At 44.2% G+C, this 26,315-nt stretch overlaps 2 protein-coding genes across 3 annotated transcripts in view; both read left to right on the top strand.

Moving 5' to 3' along the window:
• Uevld (UEV and lactate/malate dehyrogenase domains) overlaps positions 1 to 10,880 on the top strand; it is a 35,476-nt gene extending 24,596 nt beyond the window's left edge. Inside the window, exons 10-12 of the mRNA XM_051148567.1 lie at positions 5,976 to 6,039; positions 9,439 to 9,562; positions 10,713 to 10,880. Coding sequence (XP_051004524.1) covers positions 5,976 to 6,039; positions 9,439 to 9,562; positions 10,713 to 10,880 — 356 coding nt within the window. The remainder of the gene's footprint in view (positions 1 to 5,975; positions 6,040 to 9,438; positions 9,563 to 10,712) is intronic.
• A 6,211-nt stretch (positions 10,881 to 17,091) lies between these two features.
• The window catches only part of Tsg101 (tumor susceptibility 101), a 31,241-nt gene continuing 22,017 nt past the window's right edge, over positions 17,092 to 26,315 (top strand). For both annotated transcript variants that reach the window (XM_051148572.1, XM_051148570.1), the window contains exons 1-3: positions 17,092 to 17,229; positions 22,559 to 22,643; positions 25,123 to 25,188. In XM_051148572.1, coding sequence (XP_051004529.1) covers positions 17,188 to 17,229; positions 22,559 to 22,643; positions 25,123 to 25,188 — 193 coding nt within the window. In that variant the 5' untranslated portion in view covers positions 17,092 to 17,187. The remainder of the gene's footprint in view (positions 17,230 to 22,558; positions 22,644 to 25,122; positions 25,189 to 26,315) is intronic.

Here is a 26,315-nt window from a genome sequence, read left to right as displayed (position 1 = left end):
TACCTCTGAGTGCTAGGATTAAAGGCGTGGGCCACCACACCCAGGCTCAGGTTTTATTTTATTATTTTTTTTTGTTTTGGTTTGGTTTGGTTTTTGAGACAGGGTTTCTCTGTGTAGCCTGACTGTCCTGGAATTCTCTTTGTAGACCAGGCTAGCCTTGAACTCACAAATCTCCACCTGCCTCTGCCTCCAAATGCTGGGATTAAAGGCATGAGCCACTACCCCCGGCTGCCTATGGCCTTTTTAAACTACTTGCTGTCTCCCTGTTACAAAAGCATCACTTCAGCTCCCTGTATGGAAACAAAAACAGACCCCAAAAGAAGGCTTTCTGTATTTGAGGATGCCTTCCTTCACAGCTTCCGTATTTCATGTAAAGCCAGGCTGGTTGAGTGCTGGGACCACAGCTTGCTGTTATTTAATCCATTTGTATTCATGTAACAAGAACATGAGTGTCTACACTGTACTCATTGCTGTACCAGATGCCTGTATGATGTGAAAGGTGTGGACAAGGTCTTGTATTTTGGGGCAGTAGATCTCAGCCTGTAGGTGGTGACCCCTTTGGGGTCCATATCAGATATTTACATTACAATCCAGAACAGTAAGCCAGCGGTGGTGGTGGCTTTTAATCGCAGCACTCAGGAAGCAGAGGCAGGTGGGTCTCTGAGGTTTTGAGGCCAGCCTGCTCTACAGAGCAAGTTCCAGGACAGCCAAGGCTACACACAGAGAACCCCCTATTTCAAAAAACAAAAACAAAACAACAAAAACCCAAACAATCCAGAATAGTAGCAAAATTAGTTTTGAAGTGGCAACAAAGAGCTGGGGAGTGGTGGCGCACGCCTTTAGTCCCAGCACTCGGGAGGCAGAGGCAGGCGGATCTCTGTGAGTTCAAGACCAGCCTGGTCTACAAAGTGAGTCCAGGACAGCCAAGGCTACACAGAGAAACCCTGTCTCAAAAAAACCAAAACCAAACCAAACCAACCAAACAAACAAAAAACCCGAAGTAGCAACAAAATAATTTTAAGGTTGGGGGTCTGTGCTGAAGGGTTGCAGCATTAGGAAGGTTTAGAACCACTGCCACTGTGTTAGAGAGAAGACAATACGAGGTATTTTAGCTGACAAGATATATAGCATACTATTTGATTAAGTATTATTTTGGTACTTAGACATTTACACTTGCATTTGATGTGGGTAGAAATCATTAGGAAGAAAAGAATTCTGTACCTATAGCACCTCAAATAATGGTAAAGGCCGCATTGATGGAGACACTGGCAGAGTGGGTAGGTTTTGAACTGATAGGAAAGAGGGATGAAAACGTTCCAGGCAGTGAGGACAGTGGGCACGGACTTCTGACTTGTTCTCAGCTGGGAAACAGAAACGGAAGGATCTAGGAGATGCAAACTGGGTGACTCAAATTCAGTGTTGTAGTCTATGACATATACGCGTGCATACATGTGCAGAGAGAGCCGTGTGCAGAACTCGCGGTGGAATGCAGCAAGTCTCATGAGCACGCGCACACTCAGTCAGCAGCATGACGGGCACCGCTGACACTTCCTAGGCCATTGTCTTGCTTCTGTCTAGGAAAGCACAGGTAGCTTTGTGTTTGTCTTTTACCCAGGGACGCTTGAGCTCTAACTAGAGCTATGCCCCTGGCTCTCACCTTTGTCTTCAACTCTTGCTTCACAGAGGGATTTATTTATTTATTTATTTATTTAATATTTATTTATTTATTATGTGTACAGTGTTCTGCCTGCACACCAGAAGAGGGCACCCAATCTCATTATAGATGGTTGTGAGCCACGATGTGGTTGCTGGGAATTGAACTCAGGACCTCTGGAAGAGCAGGTGGTGCTCTTAACCTCTGGGCCATCTCTCCAGGGATTTATTTATAACTGGGCTGGGTTTCCTTTCTGGCCTTAAAGGCAGAAATGGGTCAGAGACTCCCTCTGCTGGCTTCATGTTAGATACCAACTGGTAATGTTTGCACAAGTGACATCATAACAGTCATGTGGCCGGGCGTGGTGGCGCACGCCTTTAATTCCAGCACTCGGGAGGCAGAGGCAGGCGGATCACTGTGAGTTCGAGGCCAGCCTGGTCTACAAAGTGAGTCCAGGATGGCCAAGGCTATACAGAGAAACCCTGTCTCGAAAAACCAAAAAAAAAAAAAAAAAAAAACAGTCATGTGTTAGAATTGATTTTTAATAATTATCATTTTTATGAGGTACTTTTCATACAGGTATCTCACTTAAATTTTACAAATACCCTAGGAAGAAAGGCATAGTTTTCTTTTTTAACATTATTATTTTCATTTTATGTAGATTGGTGTTTTGCCTGCATGTGTATCTGTGTAAGGGTGTTGGATCCCCTGGAACTGGAGTTATAGGTAGTTGTGAGCTGCTCTGTGGTTGCTGGAAGTTGAACTTGGATTCTCGGGAAAAGCAGCCGGTGTTCTTAACTGCTGAGCCATCGCTCCAGCCCCAGTGTTCTTTTCTTTTCTTTTCTGTTTTGTTGTTTGTTTTATATTGTTTTGTTTTTGAGACAGGGCTTTTCTGCGTAGCCTTAGCTGTCCTGGACTTGCTTTATAGACCATGCTGGCCTTAAACTCACAGATATCTGCCTGTTTCTGCCTCCTGAGTGCTGGGATTAAAGGTGTGCATCACCACTCTTCCACTGAGCCCTGATTTTCTGAATGTATAGAAAACACAGAGCCCAGTAGGGATGAGTGAGGGTGACATAGCTAATTGAGAGCAGCCCTAAATTGACACTTAAGGTTTGTTCTTTCTTGCTGTCACTGTCACTTAAAGCATTTTATGCCATGCTTGGCACAGAGTAAAACAACCAGAGATTGTTATTCCAAGGTTTACAAGATGGCGATAAGTAAGAATTACCAAAAGGTGTCACTGCACTCAGTTATAATTATCCGGTGCTGCGGGTTGAGTCCAGGACTTCGTACATGCTCAGCAAGACTCTACCGACTGAGCTGCAATCCTTGTCCCCAGTGGATTTTTTATGAAAATTCGTGGGGCCTGTTTTTGAGGATTGGAACAGAAATAAAGATGATTAAGTGCACAATTTTAAATATGTTGAGCAAGGATGGATGTAAAGGGCCGAGCAGTGAAACAAAGTGTAGCTGAGTGCATCCCAGCTTCCTTCCTTCACTGCAGGCAGACTGGAACACTCTGAACCTTGTGCTCTTTTAAGTTATGAGTGGGTCAGGGCTTGTATAGAGGAAAGGTTAGAAGATGGGAGCTGCACAGGGCTACAGAGGCAGCTCAGGGGTTAAGCGCACCCGCTCCTCTTGCAGAGGTCTCAGGCTTGGTTCCCAGCACCACATGGTGCACACAGCTTCCTAGAACTCCAGTGTCAGGGCTTCTGATGCTCTTTCCTGGCCTCTTTGGGCACTATATATACACATACATAGATGTGGGTAACACACACATAGAATATGTCTAAGAAACAAAAGTAAGTACAAAAAGACTGAGATTACTGTTTATCCATCTGCCCCATCTTTGCTTAGGTACATCATGGGAGCAGTGCGCACAACTTTCTGGATATCTTATCTCCTCTGTGAGTCTATTTTTACACCAACTTGCTGTTTTTACTCATCCTTTCAAGGACTGTAATATTGTATTTCTGTTAGCAAATGTTCTCCATGTCCCAGTTTTTAATTATTGCTAATACATTAATAGTATAACAGAAAACAAGTAAATAATTCTTATATAATCCTTCTAATTAGAACATTTAAAGAAATTTCTTAGGTCTAGCATGGTGATATATACCTTCTTGTTTATTTTTGTTGTTGTTGTTGTTTTTGTTTTTTAGAGACAAGATTTCTCTGTGTAGCCTTGGCTGTCTTGGACTAGCTTTGTAGACCAGGCTGGCCTCAAATTCACAGCGATCCGCCTGCCTCTGCCTCCCTGAGTGCCTCTCCTGAGTGCTAGGATTAAAGGCGTGCACCACCAGGCCCGCCCAGCTCCTGTTTTGTTTTGTTTTTTTAATGGAGTTTAGAGTATATGAATTTTAGACATAAGATAGTCTTCTATAACCAAATGTGGTTTTGCTTTGCCTACCCCAAAACAGACCTATATAAAAAGTGCCTATATTTTAAAAATGCCTTTATATAGATGAATACTGGAATTGCTTCAAGTGTTGCAGTTCACGTCAATGTTAAAAAGTGGCACAGAGGGCCGGGAGTGGTGGCACACGCCTTTAATCCCAGCACTTGGGAGGCAGAGGCAGGTGGATCACTGTGAGTTCAAGGGCGGCCTGGTCTACAAAGGGAGTCCGGAACAGCCAAGGCTACACAGAGAATCCCTGTCTCAAAAAAATAATAAATAAATAAATAAAACTGACACATATCCAGTTTGTGGGTGCTTCCGATACAGCACTAGCCTTGGCAAAGTTCATGTTTGACATATGCAGAAAGATGTCAGGTCCCATTGTGCTTTAAAACTGCTCTTTACAGGGCTGGAGAGAAGGCTCAGTGGTTAAGAGCACTGTCTGCTCTTCCAGTGGTCCTGAGTTCAATTCCCAGCACGCACATGGTAGCTCCCAACCATCTATAAAGTAATCTGATGCTCTCTTCTGGTATGCATTTGTGCATGCAGATAGAGCACTCATATTAAAAAAATAAGAAATGAACATTTTTTTTTAAAAAAGCTGCTGTTAATGGCTGGGTATGGTGGCCCATGCCTTTAATCCCAGCACCCCACTGGTAGAGCAGGCAGATCTCTGTGAGTTTGATGCCAACTTGGTCTACAAAGTGAGTCCAGGACAGCCAGGGCTACACAGAGAAACCATGTCTCGAAAACAAAAACAAATCCCCAAACTGCAGCTTGTTTGAGCTAAATCAGTGTTTTGGTTTGGGTTTGGTTTGGGTTTTTCCAGACAGGGTTTCTCTACATAATTTGGCTGTCCTGGACTTGCTTTGTAGTCCGGGCTGGCCTCAAACTCACAGAGATCCACCTTCCTCTGCCTCCCAAGTGTTGGGATTAAAGGTGTGCGCCACTATGCCCGGCTGAACCTGATTTTTTTAAATTGTTTTTTAAATGCCATGGTTAGAGGATGTGGGTAACCTGGAAGGTGTTGCTTCTCCTACAATTGTAGAAATTCCATGCCAAAATAGGTTACCAAGTTATTCCTCAAACCAATCAGTGTGCTTCGCAGCAAAACAGTTGTCAAATGCATATAGCATTTGAAAGCCTGTCACCTGCTGCAGCCTCCTGGGGAAACAGCTCTTCCTACAGGAATATAATGTGGCCTTGTAGACCTGTTGCTGATGAGTGAGAACAGGCAAGGAAGCCACAAGTAGACTTGAGGGATCACATGTTTTGGAGATTAAGGCCTGAAATCTTTCTTGTCCCAGCACGGAAAATTCAGTGCCATAAATGGGAAAGTAACTGTTGTTAGAAGAGTGAAAAGGGCCAGGCAATGGGGGTGCACGCCTTTAATCCCAGCCCTTGCGAGGCAGAGGCAGGCAGATTGCTGTGAGTTCAAGGCCAGCCTGGTCTACAAAAGCAAGTCCAGGACAGCCAAGGCTACACAGAGAGACCCTGTCTTGAAAGAAAAAAAAAGAAGAAGAAGAAGATGAGTGAAAAGGTATAAGTAGATCAGGTCCCTTGACCTCAAAAAGACCAATCTTTTTTTGTTTTTTTTGTTTTGTTTTTTAATCAATGTCTCACTATGTAGCCCTAACAGTCCTGGAACTTGTGCAGATCAGGCTGGCCTTGAACTCAAGGAGATCTGTCTTCCTGCCTCTGGCTCCTAGGAGGCAGAGACAGGTGGATCTCTGTGAGTTTGAGGCCAGCCTGATCTACGAAGTGAGTCCAGGACAGCCAGGGCTGTTATACAGAGAAACCCTGTCTCAAAAAAAAGAAAAGAAAAGAAAAGACTTAAGCCATAGCTCCTAGCCGTTATGTTACATATTAGTCTTAAGAAAACCATTGGCAAAATATAACTAGTTCTTTGTTTCGTTCTAGCATGCTTGTGGAGTGGCCAAGATGGAGTAATGAGTCAGAGCTCTCAGGCACAGCTATCCAGCAGGTAACAGTGTCTAACTAAAGCTCATGTGCTTCAGAGCTGAGAGAGGCCCTGTCCACACAGCTGGGTCACACGGCGGGGTCACACAGCGGGCCCACCTGGCTTCTGTGACCAGGACTCGCTAGCAGGAGGTCTGGAAGCACAGGGAGCAGTGCTGTGCAGGGCGTCCGAGATGTTTTGCACACTAGCCTAGACATTTACAGCGGAGGACAGTGAAGTAGGGTTGCCTCCTTCACCTCCTTGTCATCTCTATCATCTAATACCAGCTAGAAGTGGATCGAGAATAAGCACACAAGATTACATGTGGAAATTAGTCTAAAACCACAGTTTGCCGTGTCTTGTTGGAGGGGAGTGCAAGTGCACAGAAACTAGCTTCAGGCCTTGGGGTTTGCCCCGTACATTGGGTTTCACGCAGATCATTTTCAGACCATTTATTAGAGAACTCTCCCCAAGCCTGGTGTGCTAGTAAAACATAGATGTTTAACTCTTTAACTTCTGAGTTGTGTGTTTTGTTTTGTTTTGTTTGTTTGTTTTTGTTTTTCCAGACAGGATTTCTCTGTGTAGCCTTGGCTGTCCTAGACTCACTATGTAGACCAGGCTGGCCGCAAACTCACAGTGATCCATCTGCCTCTGCCTCCCGAGTTTCCCACATGCACCACCACACCCAGCTAGCTGCTGAGTTTTAGTACATACAACAGTTGGAAAGAATAGGGTGTGAGGAAAGTTAATTAGAGTAAATAGTACTGCATTATTTCATTATAGGTTCTTCTCTTTTATTGTGTTGGGGGTTTTTTTTGTTTTGTTTTTGTTTGTTTGTTTGGGTTTTTTGTTTGTTTTGTTTGCTTTTGTTGTTGTTTTGATGGTGCTGGAAACTAAAGAGCCATGGATGAGCTAAGCATGTGTTTTACCACTAATTATGTTCCCTATAGGTTTTGTTTGTCTGTTTGTGTGTTTTCTTTGTTTTGTTTTGAGATGGGGTTTGTCTGTGTAGTCTTGGCTGTTCTTGTCCTGGACTCACTCTGTAGACCAGGCTGGCCTCTGCCTCCCTGAATGCTGCAATTACACCCAGCCTTATAGTTTGTAAATGGAACAAATTTAAAGTTTTAGTTTACATACCTTTTTTTTTTTTTTTTTTTTTTTAGTAAAAAGTGTGCCTATTATAAATTTCAGTGCCACAGCTACATACAGAGAGTTAGAAGCTGAGCTCATCCCATCTTCTAGAAACAGTCATTTAACGTCCACGTGCCCCACATGCACATACGCTGTTCAGTTGTAACAGATTGTCCTAGCTATACCATCCTGCAACCTGTGTAGTCATAAAATTAAATATCTCTCTGTATTACACACGTAAGTCTGCCTTCCTTTTCTGTGATTTATTTTTATTTTGTATGTATGAGGGTTTTCTTGCATGTGTGTATATGCACTACATGTGTGTCTGACATGTGTGGAGGCTAGCCGAGAATGTCAGATCCCCCTGGAGCTGGAGTTATGGGTGGTCGTGTGTGCTGGGACCCAGAACTGGCTCTTCTGTGCCCTCTGCTGCTGAGCCCTCTCTCCTAGTGGGCACTGTCGTAAGAGCGCATTCTATACCAGCTTCAGGAAAGAGAACTGTTTCCATTCCTGTTTTACATTCTGATCATACAGAGGCTGCGGGACTGCTGGGTCAGCACCAGCAGCTTTGCTGTAAAACGTGGGAGTTTAGTCGTTTAGCACATTCATGGCTCTGAGTTTAATCCCAGCACCACCCCGGTGAGACAAAGCAGAGGAACCTATTAATGCCATAAGTATTTTGTAATCAGATTACATTTCCTCACGCACTGCTCTTCCTGTTACGTGTTCTGAAACTCATGAGCTGAAGATTTAAAAACCTACACTTGACGATCACTCCAGACTAAAGGAAAGTATTATTGGTGATAGTGAGATAACAAATGCCCTGAAAACAGTGGTGCCAGCTCCTCTCTTCTTTCCTGTGATTTATTTTTATTTGTATGTAAGTGTATGTGTGTGTGCATGGGTGCTAGAATTGAGTCTCAGCTCCCCTGAGGCTGGAGTTAGTGACAGTCGTGAGCCTCCTGACACGAGGCTGGACACTGAACTCAGTCTTCTAGAAGAGCAGCCTGTACTTTCAACCTCTGAGCTATTAATTCATTCCCAACCTTATTTTTATCAGAGCTATGTAGTGTGGTGTAGGCATAAGGTTATTGTGTAGTTTAAATGCTGATTTCTGTACACCCCCTGCCCCCATGTCTGGTTGCAAACTTTATTCTAAGAATTTCCTGTCTAAATGTTGTGTAAATACTGCTGCCCAGTTGTACCCCTGATATGTCAATAAGGCAGCTTACAGCCAACTGATGAGCAAGGGAGAAATTAGGGTTGGACTTGCTGCCAGCCAGGGGAGGAAGAGTTAAGAGATGAAGTAGGGGATTCAGCTAGGGGACTGAGCCATGGGTAAAGGTCCAAGGAAGATCAGGAGGAAGGAGCTGGAACTGAGGAAAGCTATATAGTGCAAGGTTTGCTGGGAGTAAGACAAAATAGCATAGAGGGTTAAGAACAGACTTAAACTGCTCAAGATTGTGTTGTGAAGCCTTGGGTTACAAAAGTCTCAATTATTTGTGTGATAGCCAGGTTAAGAAATAAGCTAAGGAGCTGGAGAGATGGCTCAGAGGTTAAGAGCACTGTCTGCTCTTCCAGAGATCCTGAGTTCAATTCCCAGCAACCACATGGTGGCTCACAACCATCTATACCCTCCTCTGGCATGCAAGTGTACATGGAGATAGAACCTCATATAAATAAATAAGAATTTAAAAAAAGAAAGAAAGAAATAAGCTAAGAGAATCAAACACTGTTTTATGAAAAATAACTTCAACAGTGTGGCATTTGGCAATGATTTATTTAACCAGCCCCCCTTTGATAAGTTTTTCTCAAATACAGTAAACATGCTCTTATGTATTCCTTTGCATACTTGTGCTTGCTGCCGTAGGACAAAGTCTGAGGAAGGGGTTCCTAGATGAGGGCCCTGGCTTTCCCTGACGTTACTTCATGCTCGGAGCAGCAGTGCCTCTTCATACAGTCTGCAGAACTAGTCGTCACTGATAGTCTGAACTGATAGTTATCGTGGGCTTTTTGTCCAGTCGTTTTGTTGTTATGAGACAGAGCTAGTCCTGGCTAGCCTGGGACTCACAGCGACTCGACTCGTCTTCTGCCTTCCAAGTGCTGAGGCTATGGGCGTGTGCTGCCACACCCAGCTGATACTGTTTAACTAACATTAGTTACATAATTACAATGATGAGCATCTTTTCATGCTGTGAACTGTGGATCTCACATTTTAGGAGAAGCTTAAGTAATAATTATATTATCTGCAGGCCTTCTTAAATTTTCTGAACTCTCGCTCTTGTAATCTAGAGCCATGGAACTGTTGAGGGTGAAAGGTCGGAGATCTTGGTCTGTTGGACTATCGGTGGCTGACCTGGTGGACACCATTGTAAACAACAAAAAGAAGATACATTCTGTATCGACTTTAGCAAAGGTAATGAGTTTTCATTCACATGTCTTAGGCTTTGCTATCTTCGGTAATAAATATATAAGGCAGCAGGACTGCTGTGTCCCCACGGCAGCTCCAGCGTGAGACCTAGGAACGTGAGTGCTCAGTCAGTTGCTCCACTGAGGGAGATGTGCAGGGTCAGCCTCTCCTTCCCTTCCATGTACCCTGGGGGACTTGGACAAGGTGTTGATGGAATCTGTGCTTTCCCTGCTTGTCCTCTGCCCCCTAAGCCAGCAAGTCACCCCAGCAGTTTCCTGCCTTTTCCCAGAGCCTAAATTCCCCCCTTCCACCTCCGCCCCCAAACACAGCCAAAATGAGATATGAACACTGGGTCAGATTGTTTTATTTTGTTTTTTCAAGACAGGGTTTCTCTGTTTAATAGCCCTGGCTGCCCAGGACTCGCTTTGTAGACCAGGTTGGCCTCAAACTCACAGCTGAGAGCTGGGATTAAAGGTGTGCATCACCATGCTGGGCCTTTTTTTTTTTTTTTTTTCCTTTTCAGATTTTCTTAAACACCAGGAGGGAAATACAACATGGAAAGGAAATGTAAAATAACTTTGTGTGCTGGCTGTTCCCAGGGTCCATGCTGTCTTCCCCCAAGGACTCTACTGTCCATCTCTGGGTTACCCTCCAGCCTACTGACCGTATTACAGACAGCTACTTTACCTCCCTGCAAAGTAGGCATCTTTGACCTGGCTCCTCCCATCACAGACACTTTCTGGAGCTCTAACTTGAGTTTACAAAATCAGTAAACAAATTAAGTTTAACTTGTATCCAGACAAATTAAATTTAACTGTACTAGAACTAGAAAAACAAGAAAGAATTTTATTATGTGAGTTTGAGGCCAGCCTGGTCTACAAAGCGAGTCCAGGACAGCCAAGGCTACACAGAGAGACCCTGTGTCAGAGAAAATAAAATAAAATAAGGTGTGGGATCCGGTGAAGCTGGAGTTACAGATGGTTGTGAGCTGCCTCAGCGGGTGCTGGGGATGACAACAGTACGTGCTCCTAACTGCCGAGCCATCTTTCCAGCCCCCCACCCCTTTATTATTATTATTACTATTACTATTATTATTATTATTATTATTATTATTTTGTAATTCAGATTTATTATCATCCCAACCTTTTCATTTCAGGGATATTATGGTTTAGACAATGAAGTGTTTTTAAGTTTGCCGTGCATCCTGGGAACCAGTGGAGTATCTGAAGTCATCAAAACCACAGCAGGAGAAGACACAATGGCTGAGACCCTCCAGCCCAGTGCGTCCTCAATCCACAGTCTCCAGCAGCAGCTAAAACTGTGATTCCCAGTCACCCAGAGCGGGGCACTTACTTACTTTTGCCAACACACATAGTTTGGAGAACTTCCACAACTTACTATTTGTTCTTAAAAATGGCCTTTATAGTAGATGATTTCTTAGTTAGCTTTATAATTTGAAACCTTGAGAAGAGAATGGAAAAGGACCTGACTTCCTTGGGGATTTTTGACAGACCTATACTGTTGTTTAAACCTACAGCAGGGATAGACGTTCATTTGCACTGTACTGCGTCATTTTAGATTGCATGTCCTAAACTTACGGCTCACCTAGCACTTTGGAGACCTGGTTGAAAGAAATGCAATCCTTAGAGATTTCTGTTGGACACTAAGTCTAAACCTGGTAAGCTGGAGGCAGGATGGGCATAGAGTCTGTGGTAGGTGCACATTCAGAGATCCTTGGCTTTCTGGACTAATGCTTCCTTTCCAAGATCCAGTTGATAGTAATGGCAAAGCTATTCATTAGCCACCAAAGACTAGAAAGGACTTTAATCTATATGTTAAATTTGTTAAATGGAATTTTTAATATATGAAAAGTACGTGATTTAATTTCCAATGAGATTTTTCTTTCTGAAAATTTCTGTAACCTCCTCCTGGTCTAGAATATCTCTAATGTATCTTAAAACTGTGTTAGTAGGAAAAGAGAGATGTGTTTTTCTGTGGCCATAGGTAATGAATAATAGCCACACAATATATTTTGAGGCCAAAATATGAGGCCTTCATAAAAGCCATTGATTGGTCTTCTGAGCAGGCCTTACTCACTCCAAAAGAAACGGTCTGACTGTGCCTTGTACTGGTCAGAAGCAGTATTTCCATGCAGGAGAGACAGCATGGTGATCGCTGTGATACACTGATGACAGCACCAGCTAACACAGCTCTTGTGCAGTGAGTTTTTTATGTGTAGAATCTTCACATTAACTGGCTGAGGTAGGAGAAAAATGCACTTTGGTGGCTAGGATCACATGGGTTCTAAGGAGCATTTCTTACCTGTACAGCCTTTATTTTTTAAAGTAGCAACAGGGGCTTTGGGGAGACCCAGAAGCCTAAAAGCCAAGTTGTTAAAAAACATTAAGTAGAGCTAAGGTTTGGGGTACTGTGAAAGAATTACTTTCATTCTCACATGGGAGCTCCTTCCTTCCTTCCTTCCCTTCCTTCCTTTCTCTTCCTTCCTTTCTTTTTTGACACAGGGTCTTTATGTGGTACTGACTGTCTTGGAGCTCTCTTTTGTAGACCAGGCTAACAAACTCAGAGACCCTTCTGCCTCTGCCTCCCAAAGGGATTAAAGGCGTGAGCCACCACATCTGCCAATATTTTTGTTTAAATGCTTTTTACAAAGATTGACTAGCCTAACCCCAGAGGTTCAACAAATAGCAGAGGTGATATGTGCCGAAGTCAGTATTTGTTTAGTCTTTCACAGACGAAACACTGTTGGTGAACATGCTCTGATCGAGACAAGCCCTGCTGGTGTTTAGGGATTAGCAGGGAACACAGTAACCAAATAGCATATAAATGCAAGTGTGCTCAGTACTGTGAAGTCCAGAGTATTGGGACAAGGAATCCAGTCTGATCAGTGGTTTGTGAGGTAGGAAGGAAACAATCTCCTCTCAGTGCGACACTGAGTAATGATAGCGACAAGTGATACTTGCGGATACTTGAGTGTCCCACGTTGGAGAAAGCAGGGAAGGGATGTGTGACAGACTCCCACCAGATCTAGTTGGATGAAACCTTGGACATCAAGGCTTGGGGGGCGGGGCAGGTAGCTCGATGGAAAGAGGATTGCCTGATATGCACAGAGTACTGGGTCTGATCCCAGAACCACACAAACTTGGGGTACTTGAGGAGATAACCATTATTGGTTCTTTATAGATTATCTTGGTGTTGCTTCTACTGGCTTTTTTTTTTTTTTTTTTTTAAATAGGAAAGTAAAGTTGAAACAATCATTTCTTATATGTTTTAAACTAGTTTTTCTTTTGGTTTTTGGGTGTTTGGGACAGGATTTCTCTGTGTAGCCTTAGCTGCCCTGGACTCACTTTATAGGCCAGGCTGGCCTCGAACTCACAGAGATCCACCTGCCTCTGCTTCCTGTGTGTTGGGATTAAAGGCGTGCACCACCACGCCCAGCCTTATTTCCTCCCGTTAGTTGCTTTTTCTTCTTGCTATGTGACAAGGAAGGGAAACTTTCATTTTTCCAAAATCATGCAGTACATGATTTTTATTGGGGCTTGGATTAAATGTTTTTTGATATTGTAAGGTATATCTTCATTTTTCAATTTGTATTGTCTTCCTTAAATGTCAAAAATAATTAATGAAATAAACTGATTTTAAAAGGACCATGTGATGTCTGATTAAATGAAAAAAAAATACATTCACATTAAGGAGGTTTTTTTCATGGCGTTCTCAGAGCACCCACATCCATTAGTCACTTAAGTGGCTTGAGTGTAAAATGAAGGGAATGGCCTTTATCAGTTGTTTTTTAATTTTTAAAAATAGATTTTGGATAAAAACTTCTCAAACAAGATAGTGTTATATAACCTTTGCAGGCCTTGTTGTTATTATTATTAATTTTATGTATATGAGTACTCTATCTGCTTGTACACCTGCACGCCAGGTGGATGTGAGCCACCATGTGGTTGCCAGAACTTGAACTCAGACCTCTGGAAGAGCAAACAGGGCTCTTAACCGCTGAGCCATCTCTCCAGCCCAGGCCTTGATCTTTTGATTCTCTTGCCTCAGCCTCCCAAGGACTTCAAATTCTAGATTATAGATTGTCACACCTGGTTAAAAAAGAACTCATAAAGCGTTGTATTACACATGCTCCTGAAATCCATAGAAACAGATGCTCTCATTAAAGGGGTTTCTAAGTAAGCTGCAGCTTTACAGACAGCTTTAAGTGTGTGTTTTTACGTATTTTTAAAGACACTGGGAAGGGAGAAGTCATTCAGTGTCCTCCACTTATCCTATTCCTTAAAGCAGTCTCCTGGACCTGGGGCTCGCTCACCTCTTGGCAAGGCTGGAAGCCAGCACGCCTGAGGTCCTCCTCCACCCCTCCTGAAGCCAGTGGCAACACATGACAGGCGTGGGCTGGAAGGCCCTGTGTGATCTCAACTCCGGCCCTCATGCTTGTAGAACAAGTGCTTTTAACACTAAGCAGTCTCTCCGGCTCCAGGGCATGCTTTTAACCTACCAGAAACAGTGGGCACAGAGGGACTGAGTAAGCTTCAGGTTTGTCTGTGGCTACAGCTGACTCAAGGCTGATGTCACCTATCGGGATGGAGTGTGTGCTGACATGTGCCGTGCACTTTCACTTAGGCCCCTCACCTTCGGCTTAGAAAGGACTTAATACCATACTAAGCCATCCAGATGTATCGTCTTTTAACTTCTGTCTGTACTAGCTTTTATACTTTGGGTGAATGTACTTATGCAATGCATTAATTAATGGTTAATGTTTTATGAGGATGAGTGTTTTGCCTGCATTGCCTGTATGTGCACCACCTGCATATACCATAGAGACTCTCAGGGTTTCCTGTAATTAGGAGCCTAACCCTAACCCCTCTGTAAGAGTAACAGGTGCTCTTAACTGTAGAGCCATCTCTTCAAGACCTATTGCCCCGGCTTGACTAAAGCTCGGGAGGAAAATTTTCCTGTATGGAGACAGAACACTAGACACGAAGAACGGGGCAAGTCTGCATTCTGATCAAACCCTGTTTACTGAAAATTTTCACAGAGTTTATATAGGCACAGAGGCATGGGTATTTGTGTAAGCAAGGGTTGCTATGGATACCTAACTCTGGAATGCTCCAGCAGGTAGGTATCTACCTTTACAGCTGCTAATTGCAGGAGAGAAATTCCAGGAAAGTTGTGAAGGATCTGGTTAGTCAGGAAAAAGCTCCCTAGTCAGGAAAAAGCTCCCGGAACTGCTGCTCACAGGCAGTTGGCCTTTGATCTTATCAGTAGTCCCACCGGAAAAGGAGTAGCTCGGGGGTCTAGAGTGACCAACCCCCACAATAAACAGGTGTCTAACTGCCGACCTAGGACAAGGTCGGCTAGTTTCTGGTGAATGGCAGACTTCTGGAGAAATAGGAACCTAGGTTCTGACAAGATGGCTGAACATTGGCCATGTAGCCCGTCCCCAACACCTATAGCAAGCTTTTATTGGAAATAGAAATTCAACCTAGATCAAGGGTCACCTCGTGTATTCTACAAGGCAATTAAAATCTGAAAATAGGGCTGGTGGAGCCAGCATGCCTCCATTTTAGGCTTGAAAGCCATCTTACAGTATAAACAAACTAGGTTCGTTCCTGTTTATGTTTAGACCTCTGTTTGTCAAGGATTGGTCTATGCCCCACCTGTAACCTTAACTACAAATGGTTCTGTTCTGCCTGTTCCAGGAGAAGATATCTTTTGTGGGTCCACTTAACTCCAACATAACTCAAACATCAAGTCAATACAGATGACAAAAATTTATTGTCATCAAGCCGCTACTGATCGACCAGGGTGTTGCAGAGTAGACTCTGGAGCTGAACTTCAACCTTGACGGGACTTTGTACAGCATATTTAAAAGATGCAACCAGCCCGGTGTGGTGGCGCAGGCTTTAATCCCAGCACTTGGGAGGCAAAGGTAGGTGACTCTCTCTGAGTTCGAAGCCAGTCTGGTCTACAAAGCAAGTTCCAGGACAGCCAAGGCTACACAGAGAAACCCTGTCTTTAAAGAAAAAAAAATCAACAAATCAATAAAGGATGAAACCAGAAAGCGAGGTAGGGGGCGGGGCACTGTAGCACTGTCCAATCATATTTTAACATAAGGGGTTGAGCAAGGGAGTTTCCATCAATTAGGATAGGAGTAATAAGTTCCTGGGCCTGGGAATGCGAACTTAGTTGACCCTGCCAACAAGATGGAGAAAGTTGTCCTTGAAATGGCTGGATTCAAACCACTATCTCCTTACAAGTTGTCCCTGAGATGTCTGGACTCAGATTACTGTTTTCTTACAATAGAAGCTGTTGGGCTATTGGGAAGTCCCCAGCTCCCCTAGGGCCTGGGAATTTGAATTTAGTCTCTCCCTACAATTAAGTCTGAAAATGAAATGGTAGTACTTAGAATATGTTTCTTTTGCTTGTTCCCAACAGTAACCATGCCTTTGTTTCAAAAGGTTATTATTTTTTAATTATTATTTATACATTATTATTCTGCCTGCATGTATGCCCGAAAGCCAGAAGGGGGCACCAGATCTCATTATAGATGTTTGTGAGCCACCATGTGGTTTCTGGGAATTGAACTCAGGACCTTTAAAACAACAGACAGTGCGTTTAACCTCTGAGCCATCTCTACAACTCTCCAAAGGTTATTATGACCACATTGTTAATATAACCACCTTGTCATTACCACCGTTTGACCAGTTTGTCATTACTACCTTAAGACCACCTTGCAACAATGACCCCTTTGTTTCACAACAAACGGTATGACCAATTATGTTCCGATTCTGTAAACCCACCTATTTGCCTGCCAAATGCCCCATTTGGAACCTCCCCTGCCCCTGAGCTAGAAAAACCGTTTTCTTGCCTATGTCCAATGCTGACCACCTGTACACAAATAAAAGTGCTGGCTTTATTAATTGCTTGCTTTAATTAATTTAGTTACTTGGGTTCATGGTCTTCCTCGCATCGTTGGGATTAACACTGGAGAAAGGTCGCTCAGAAGTTTGAAGGGGAAAATTCTTTTTAATCTGAAAATAAGCCTGCCCTCAAGGACCTGCAAGGCAGACTGCTGCCGGTGTTATCTTTACGGTGGGCTTATTAGAGGAAAAGATCCCGAGGAGGAAATTACTGCATGGCTCCCTGAGAAAAAAGCTCCTTTGCTCCTTCGAACATAGCATGAAGGGCTTTCAAGTACTTAAAACGACAGTAACAAAAAACCGCAAGTGATAATCAGAGGGACATCGTCACCGAAAGCAACTCCTAGGGGACAGACAGTCCACAAGCTAGTCACGCGAGTGGCGCGGGCACAGGCAGGACCTTCCGCGCTGCAGTCTGTGGCAACGTTCGCTAGCGGGCCAGCCGCAGGAGTCTTACGGGCCGAGAAAGGCTTGCCAACATCGGTCCCATGCGCACCTGTAGACATTGTCCATAACCCACGCCCGGCCTCCCCGGGCCGAGCGACGTCCCCGGAAGTGACGCGCGGGAAGCGGAAGCACCGCGCGCCGGCTTCCTGCTTGGCAGGGGCGGGGCGGCGGCGATTGTCTGGCGGCCTGGGGCGGCCCCGTGGCGCTGACCCTCTGCCTGTGGGGACGGAGGCGCGCGCCATGGCGGTGTCCGAGAGTCAGCTGAAGAAGATGATGTCCAAGGTGAGCCCGCGCCCTACAGGGCGGCCCCGCGGACAGGGCTGAGGCCGTCATCCCTCTGCGGAGCGGCCCTTCCCGCCTTCGCCTCCATAAACAAAAGCGGGGTCGTGCCTGGCGCGGCCGCTGCTGTTCTGCCCGGCGCTGCTTACTGTCCCAGACTGCCCCGCTGTCGCCTTGTCCTGCGGCCCGGAGCTTGGCCCTGCCTGCTCAGATCCGGTCCCCACTAGTCTAAGCTCGGGAACTGTTGGTGCAATTGGCTCGCTGAAGTAGAGCAGCCAGAAAAATCTAGATTGCCATCCCCTCCTCACTCTGGAATACTCCGCAGTTCGGTTCCATTGCATTCATTAGCTGTGATTAACGCAGTTGTTTGCTTGTTTACTTTAAGTTGAACTTAAAATTTCTCACTGCTTGACTGGTGTTGCGGGTTTTTCGCTCCTCACTTTTTAAAAGGCCTTTGGGAAAGTTTGCATATTTCTTAGTTTGGTGATCACGTTTTGCTTTTTGTAATTTACCAAATTTAATTGGAATTAAAAAAAAATCTATGTTATGTGATTCAGCCCTAACTCTTCCGGTCTTTGAGTTGGCTTTGATACTTTTATCAAAGCAAGGCTAGAGAGCGTAGGTTTTTGAGGTTTTCAGTTTAGCTGGGCGTGGTGGCACAGACCTTTTAAACCCAGCACTCTGTAAGCAGAGATGGACAGACAGACCACGAGTTCCGGCCTAGCAAGGGATACACAGTGAGACCCTGTTTCGAAACAAACAAAAATGGTGTTTAAAAATAAATAAATAAATAAATAAATAACTTGAGCCGGGCGTGGTGGCACACGCCTTTATTCCCAGCACTGGGAAGCCAGAGGCAGGCGGATCACTGTGAGTTCTAGGCCAGCCTGGCCTAAGCGAGACCAGGACAATCAAGGCTACACAGAGAGACCCTGTCTCTGGGGGGCGCGCGCGGGGAGGGGGGGAGTTGCTCTTGATTTTGAAATGATGGCACACACTTTTATTAATTGGGAGGCAAAGGCAGACAAATCCCGAGTTTGAGGCAAGCTTGGTCTTCACAGTGAGACTCTCAAAAAAATAAAAAAAGTGCCCTTGTGCCATAAGTTGTACGGGTACAGCAGTGTGCCCAATTAGACTAGAAATTGTACTAACAAATTTAACTAAGGCCATAGTTTTCTCTTGGATGGTAAGGGGAGGGCTTTGTGACAACTACTGTTTGAGCAGAAACCTGAGCAATATAAGGAAATGAGCTCTGGTAAAAACATTCTAGGAAGACGGAAAAACACACACAAAGGTTTGAAACAGAAGTTCCTCAGCAAAAGGGCGCTTGCATGGCCAGCTGAGACAGGCAGAAAGCAGTGACACTTGACGTTGACTGTCAGTGATGTGGGAGATTCTGGGGGACCTTGCAGGTCAGTGTAAGGATTTTGGCATTTGATTGGATTATGATAGCAAACAATTAAGTGTTTTGTTTTGTTTTTTAATTATGTGTATGGAGCAGATGTAGTGACTGATGCCTTTAACAGCAGATCTCTGTGAGTTTGAGGACCAGCAATGTCTGCATAGCCAGGCCAGGCCAGCCAAGGCTACACAGTGAGACTCTGCACACACACACACACACACACAAAGCAATGGTTATGTGCACACAAGTACAGGTGCACACAGAAGCCAAAGGTATTGGGTCCCTCTGGAGCTAGAGTTACAGGCATTTGTGAACCACCTGAGCAAGAGCTAACCACCAAGCCACAGCTCTAGCTTCCCTCTCCCTCTAGACCAGGCTGACTTCTGACAGATCCACCTGCTTCTGCCCCTGGTGGTGAGACTAAATGCATGCTCCACAACACCAGCCCAGTTGATGTAAATTGCAACAGGACTACTGTAGATGCTAACCAAGACTAGGTGTAAGAACGGAGGTAGAAGTCAGGTTCTGGAGGTAGGTGTATACAGAGATTTTTTTTTTTTTAAAGATTAATTTTTAAGTATACTTCTGTATGTATGTGCATATACGTGTGGGTGTCCACAGAAAGCAGAAGAGGGCCTTGGAACAGCTGGAGCTGGAGTTACAGGCTGTTCAGAGTCTCCCAATGTGGGTCTGGGGAACTGAAATTGGTTCCTTTGCAAGAGGAGCAGGCGCCCTTAGGCACTCAGCCATCTCGTCAGGTGATGCTGAGCGAGATTTGCTGTGGATAGAGAGAGGTATTCAAGGACAACTTCAAGGTTTGGTACCTGAACAGCAACTAGAGTTCAGCTGTGGGAAGAATAAAGCTGGGAGGGTGCTAATGAGTTTTGTTCCTGATCATGTTGCGGTTAACTTTGAAGTATGGCCTAATGAATGTTTATTATTAGGCTATTTATTATTATGGTGATTATTTTCTAACCCACTAGCAATCAGTGAAAACACAGACACTTGATGTATTTTAGAATGAGCCTCTACCTGGGCAAGACAGATATTTACCTAAGCTATCCTCCAATAACTCCCAGTCTCCATCCCAACCCATCTGCTTCTAATCAGTTGTATCTGGGCTACCTCCCATCCATAAGCCCAAAATACTTGCTAATGTTCTGCATTTCTTTCCATGTGGAACTTCAGAGGCCCTTCTGTGTGTCCCGTGGCTCTATCCTACCCAAGGCGATTCTCCTTCCTCTCCTCCCTCCCCTCTCTCCCAAGATTCTGTCTCCCAAAGCCTGGGAGCCTTAGCCACGCCTATCACAATTGCCCAGCTGTCTCAGCTTTTTATTGTTCAAATAGGAATAAGTTTTTAGGCAAGGTAACATAGTAATACTTGGGGCACAAAGATAGCAAACAGTAATTAGTATCAAAATACATCAGACCAACCTCCAACATGATTAGTTTAGTGTTCATTAGATATGCAGCTGTCACACTGGTAACTGGCTACAGAATACTCCCGCTTCCCTTACCCATAGGGATATATTCCAAGACAAAGCAGACATATTGAACCTTATATATTGTGCTTTTTCCTGTGCATGTATCCGTGTGAGAAAATTTAACTTACAGGCTAGTTTCAGTAAGATGTTAATAATAATGTAACAATGTAGAACAATTATAAGTATATTCTAATAAAATTTCTGAAAAAGTTACTACTCTTGAACACCCGGCCCATTGAGTAAAATAGTTCCTTCTCAACACAAGCACTGGAACAGTAGATCCTAGGCCAGTCAGTCACTAACAGGTGGGGTAGCCAATGTAGTGTAGATAATTATGCTGGATAAAGGGATGACTCACTTCCTGGGCAGGGCAGTGCCCCTAAGATTTCATCAAGATGTCATGCTACTTAAAAATCAGTTTACCTAGTGGTGGTGGTACACTTTTTTTTTTTTTTTTTTAGATAAGGTTTCTCTGTGTAACCGAGCCCCAGCTACCCTAGACTCACTTTGTAGACCAGGCTGGCCTCAAACTCACAGAGATCCACCTGCCTCTACTTACCAGTGCTGGGATTAAAACTGGGTGTCACGCCAGGCAGTGGTGGTGCACGCCTTTAATCCCAGCACTTGGGAGGCAGAGGCAGGTGATTGCTGTGCATTTGAGGCCAGCCTGGTCTACAAGAGCAAGTCCAGGGCAGCCAAGGCTACACAGAGAAACCCTGTCTCGAAAAACTAAATAATTAAATAATTTAAGAGTGGGTGTCACAACCACATATTTTAGGATTGATGCCAACCATTGATTACTGAAGCTACTGAAAGAAGGGACAGATACCTAGAGTTTATGGAAGAGGTTCAGAATGAAAATATTTTTAAAAGACATGCATGTATGAACTAATGCACATATGCCAGGAAGTATTTGAAAGTAGGAAAGTAAACCACTGAGGTCAGTCTCTCCTGCCATGGAGGTTCTAGGGAGCAAACTTAGATAGTAAGCCTAGCCAACAAGCTCCTTTATTGACTGCGCCATCGTGCCAGCCATAGATTGGAGATCTGTAATGGGGGAATTTTAACACACTTAAAACAGAAGGGAGAACACTAAAGAGGTGAGATTAGATGAAGGAGCGAGTCCTGTAGCTCAGTAATAACTGATGAGAAGAGAAAGAACAGATTTAAGAAAGGAGTCACGCTGATCCGTGTGTGTGCGTGCGATAGTGAGCATATGGAGGTTAGTATAACTTGTAGGAGTTCATGGTTTCTTACTACCATGTGGATCTTGGGGATTGAGTTCAGATCTTCAGGCCTTCACCTGTTGAGCCGTCTTACCAGTCCATGAGTACATTTTAAGAGGAAGAAATGATCTTGATCAAACAGCACCTATAAGTAAAGTGAAGATAGAATTGGGCGTGGCGCACCATATAGCAGGCATTGGTGACTTTGATCGACAGTTTTGATGAAGGGGTAGGTATGAAATATCTGTGCACCCTTTCTGTTGCTGAGGCAGAAATTCTTGAGACCTCTTTTCCCATCACAGAAAATCCTACAAGCAAACATGCACACCTGACCACATCTCACTGTCTCCACGGTGGAATGTCCAGGGCTGTTGTGGGTCTGAAGCAGTGGATGCTGACGCCACAGGCATGCCCAGTATAGGCTTCTTCCCAGGGAAGAAGCGTCATCATCTCCGCCGTGAACTTGCTAGAGAAAAGGGGGAAGAGCATAAATGTCCTGAATATCATAACGTTTTAGATCCAAAAACTACTTCAGAGCAGGCAGTGCTCTTAACTTCTGAGCCATCGCTCCAGCCCATGGGAAAGATTTTGCTAGAAGTGGAGCATGGTCTTTGAGTAACTGGTAATTCCCCAGCTTCCCAGGGCCCGTGGCAGGGATCATTAGTTTTGAAGCCAGAATAGGCAATAAAAGGAAACCTCATTAAAAACATTTTTGGATGGGAACTTTTTTTTTAATGCCTGCATGTATGTCCATATACCAAGTACATGCAGAAGCGAGAACAGCCGCTGGCTTCCCTGGGACTATAGTTACAGACTGTTGTGAGCCACCATGTGGGTGCTGGGAATCCACCCTGGACCCTCTGGAAGAACAGCTAGCGCTCTTAACCACTGAGCCCTTTGCATGGACCCTTTTAACTTGAATAAAAGTACTAAAATAGTGAGCAGCTTTAGTAAGGCTTCACTTAGGTGGTGGTAAGTACGGTCCCCTGCAGCAAAGTAATGTTTTAAGAAAATACAGCCTGGTGGTGCTAGCTTAGGTTTTTAATCCCAGCATTTGGAAGGCAGGCAGGTGGATCTCTGAGTTCAAGGACAGCCAGGGCTGCATAGAGAAACCTTGTCTCAACAAAACAAAACAAAATAAAAAAAAGGAAAGAAAGAAAATCCACCGGTAAAGTAATGCACTTTGGTTTTAAGTAAACTTTGTAATTTTTGCTTTTCAGTACAAATACAGAGATCTAACTGTCCGTCAAACTGTCAATGTCATCGCTATGTACAAAGATCTCAAACCTGTATTGGATTCATATGGTAAGTGTATGCGACAAGAATATCTGTTTGTTCTTGGGTTTATGGCTATAATTTTCTTGTTTTCCTTTTTAGTTTTTTTGGGTTTCCAATTGAAGGATTGAGCTTCCACCTAACAAAGCTGTCAGGAAACAGCAGGGTGTTAAGTTTGAAAAACCAGTTCTGTTGAGTGCTTACTTTGATACAATAGGATACAAATTTAGGCTTGGGGAGATACTTGTTTTTCTTTGCTGGGGGGAATCAAACCCCAAGCCTCACCCATGCATGCTGTCTGTACCTCCGGCCCATAGGAGGGAATTTTAAAGATAATTTGGTTAATCACTTTCTACAGTTGTTTTTTTTGTTTTTGTTTTTTTTTTTTTTCATTCCAAAAGAGAGCCAGCCAGCCAGATAGACTGTATGCTACAGCATGCATGTACAAATCAAAGGGCAACCTACAGGAGTCTGTTTTCCTTTTATCATGTCAGTTATGGGTGTTAGGATTCTGTTTCAATCCGCCTACCTGTGATGTCATCGCTTACCTGCCACAGGGGTGTGACCCTGCCCAGGGCCATATCAAAGGACAAACCTCCACGTGGCTCTCCACCTTTCTGTTGCCTGAGAAACAACACTCAAGATAAGGGCCTAGGGAAGAGGCTTTTATAAGAAGCTTGATAGCAAAGTCTTTCATAAAGTACATGTGACTGAGAAACGGTGCTCAGAATTCTGGGGGACCTGGATGACTAGCAAAAGATCACCAAGTTAAGCCTGCGTGTTTAACAATTCTGGCTTCTGGCCGGGTGTGGGCACACCTTTAATCCCAGCACTCAGGAGGCAGAGGCAGGTGGATTCCTGTGAATTCAAGGCCAGCCTGGTCTACGAAATGAGTCTAGGACAATATGGCTGCACAAAGAAACCCTGTCTCAAAAAAATTTCTGGCTTCTGTGGTGCCAGAATTCTTGCTGCCAGCATGTGGCCCTGTGTCCTACAGATCCACAGTCCAGCCTTTGCTGTGTGTGATACAGTGTCCTTTTCTAAACAAGTGTTAGAAATGAAGCAGTCCATGTAGCACACACACGTTAGGCAAAGGACATAAAAAGCATCCAGGTTCACTTGATTTTCTGGCACCCATGTGGCAGCACACAACTATCTGTGACTCTAGTTCCATGGATCTGTCACTCTGTACTGGCCCTTATAGACTCTAAGCATCCGTGTGGTACAGACATACATGTAGGCAAGACACCTATATACATACAGTAAAAATCTTTTTATTTTTAGTTTTTTAAAGAATAGCAGGAAATAAACGGTACGGGGGCTAGAGAGATGGCTTAGCAATTAAGAGCACATTACTACTCTTCCAGAGGTCCCAGGTTCAATCCCAGCAGCTGCTTGACAACTCACAACAGCCTGTAACTCCAGTTCCAGAGGAATCCGATGCCCTCTTCTATTCTCTATGAATACCTGTGTACATGGTGCGCTTACCTACATGCAAGCAACACACACACATATACATAAAATAAAAATAAATCAAGTACATGTTGAAAGAAGGTGTCTGTATTTAACTATGGAGCCATCTCTGTTTTCAGAACTATAATTTTGGGGTTGCCATTTTGGGGTTGAGAATGAGGATTTGTGTTTAGATGAAGATGGTCTTAAACTTTTCCTGTCTTCACCGTCCAAGTGCTAGGACTATAGGCATGTGCCACCATGCCCAGTACACATAGTGCTGGTGGTGGAACAAGCACTGCTCCACTGGCGTTGCCACAGCCCAGGCCACAGTGGGGTTTCTCAAGTGAAATGATGGGAGGTTAGCTTTTAGCTTGGCATCACTTGGCAGTGGCTTCTTCCTCCTCTTTAGTGGTACTAGAGATCAAGCCCAGGGTCTTTATTCTAGACAATTGCTCCATTGAACTATACTCACAGCCTTGATGGAGGTTTTTTTTTTAAACTAGTATATTTATACTTAAATTTGTTAAAAACAACCTTATTGAGGATATAGCTTTGCATGGTCATTGGCATCCATCTCAGGCCTAGAGCCCAGTAACTTCAGAGTGATCTTAATTTTATTTATTTATTTAGGGTTTTCGAGACTGAGACAGGGTTTCTCAGTGTAGCTCTGGCTGTCCTGGACTCACTTCTAGACCAGACTGGCCTGGAACTCAGAGATCTGCCTGCCTCTGCCTCCTGAGTGGTGGGATTACAGGTGTGCACCCCCACACATACCTACCCACCCCACCCCCACCCTTGGCTCAGAGTGATTTTTAAATGGGCTTAAAATCATGTTAGTTGTAGCCCAAAAGCTTGTATTTGGAAATGCATCACTCAGATCCATTTTTACAAGTATTCCAAAGCTTTTTAAGCTAAGTAAGCAATGAAGGAGTCTTTGTTATTGAACACTGACAAGTTAGCCACTTTCCATAGTCAGCTGGTGTTTCTGAAAGAGCAACTTACATGATGGTGTGTACAAAAATGCTCATGATGGGATTTTGTGTTTTCCTTTCAGTTTTTAATGATGGCAGTTCCAGAGAGCTGGTGAACCTCGCTGGAACAATCCCTGTGCGTTATAGAGGTAAATAACATGCTTATGTTCTCATGGTAGCTCTATCTGCTGGCAAGAATGTGCTGCTGCCAAGGAGGTAAAAGCACACCGCATGCACTTTCTGATGGCCTTCTTCACAAGACAGAATTAAACCTCAGTCCTAAGTCAACTTTATTTGGCAGCAGCACCTCACAGTTAGTTGAATCTTTGTTGTTGTTAACTTCTCTGTCAAGATAGAGCAACAAACAAATGCTTCACAGTGCAGATGGAGCTTAGTGTCTCACAGGATCATGGCACTGCATGGGATCTTAGGTGTCTGCTAGTTCAGCCTCTCTCACCATTCATGCCTCTCCACCATGGGAGCTGTGTTGTGTGGTGGTGAGGGGTGGCTAAAGTCGGGACAGGGTTAGGTTTGGCTTCCTGCTGTGCAGTGTGAATTTTGTGACCGTGGGCATCCACAGCATTTGGCGAGTAATAACCTCGCTCAGGTATTGATAGTTCATGGAATTGGTAAGTGTAAAGGCTTGTACTAACTAGCCTGATGTGTACTAAACAAACAGTAAAAGACACCTGTCACTTATGGTTATCGTTTGGTAATGATCTTGGTTTGGTGACTAGTCTCTGTTAACCAGCCAACTCTTTTTTTTTTTTTTTTAGGTTTTTCGAGACAGGGTTTTTCTGTGTAGCCTTGGCTGTCCTGGACTCACTTTGTAGATCAGGCTGGCCTCGAACTCACAGCAATCCACCTGCCTCTGCCTCCCAAGCGCTGGGATTAAAGGCGTGTGCCACCACATCCAGCTCAGCCAACCTCTCTTAAGAGCCTTTTCTCTTTTGGGACAGTTGTGCTTCTTAATTATTCCTTGTGGCTAGCTAGGACATATGTCCCCAAAGAAAGCGGCTGGGCCAGGGGCCAGTACACCCTTTAAAGGCCCTCCCCCAGTGGCCTACTTCTGTAACATCAGCCCCAGAATATTGCTATCAGCTGAGGAACAAGTGTTGAGAACAGTGATTCTACCTTCTTGATGCTGCGACCCTTTAATGTAGTGCCTCATGTCATGTGACCCCCCCAACCATAAAATTATTTCATTGCTACTTCATAATTGTAATTTTGCAACTGTTCTGAACCATAGTATAAATATCTGAAGAGCAGAATATCT

The sequence above is a fragment of the Acomys russatus genome, chromosome 7, assembly GCF_903995435.1.
Source record: "Acomys russatus chromosome 7, mAcoRus1.1, whole genome shotgun sequence".
NCBI lineage: Eukaryota > Metazoa > Chordata > Mammalia > Rodentia > Muridae > Acomys > Acomys russatus.
The sequence above is the reverse complement of the archived record's forward strand: the minus strand, read 5'-3'. Positions and strand labels throughout refer to the sequence as shown.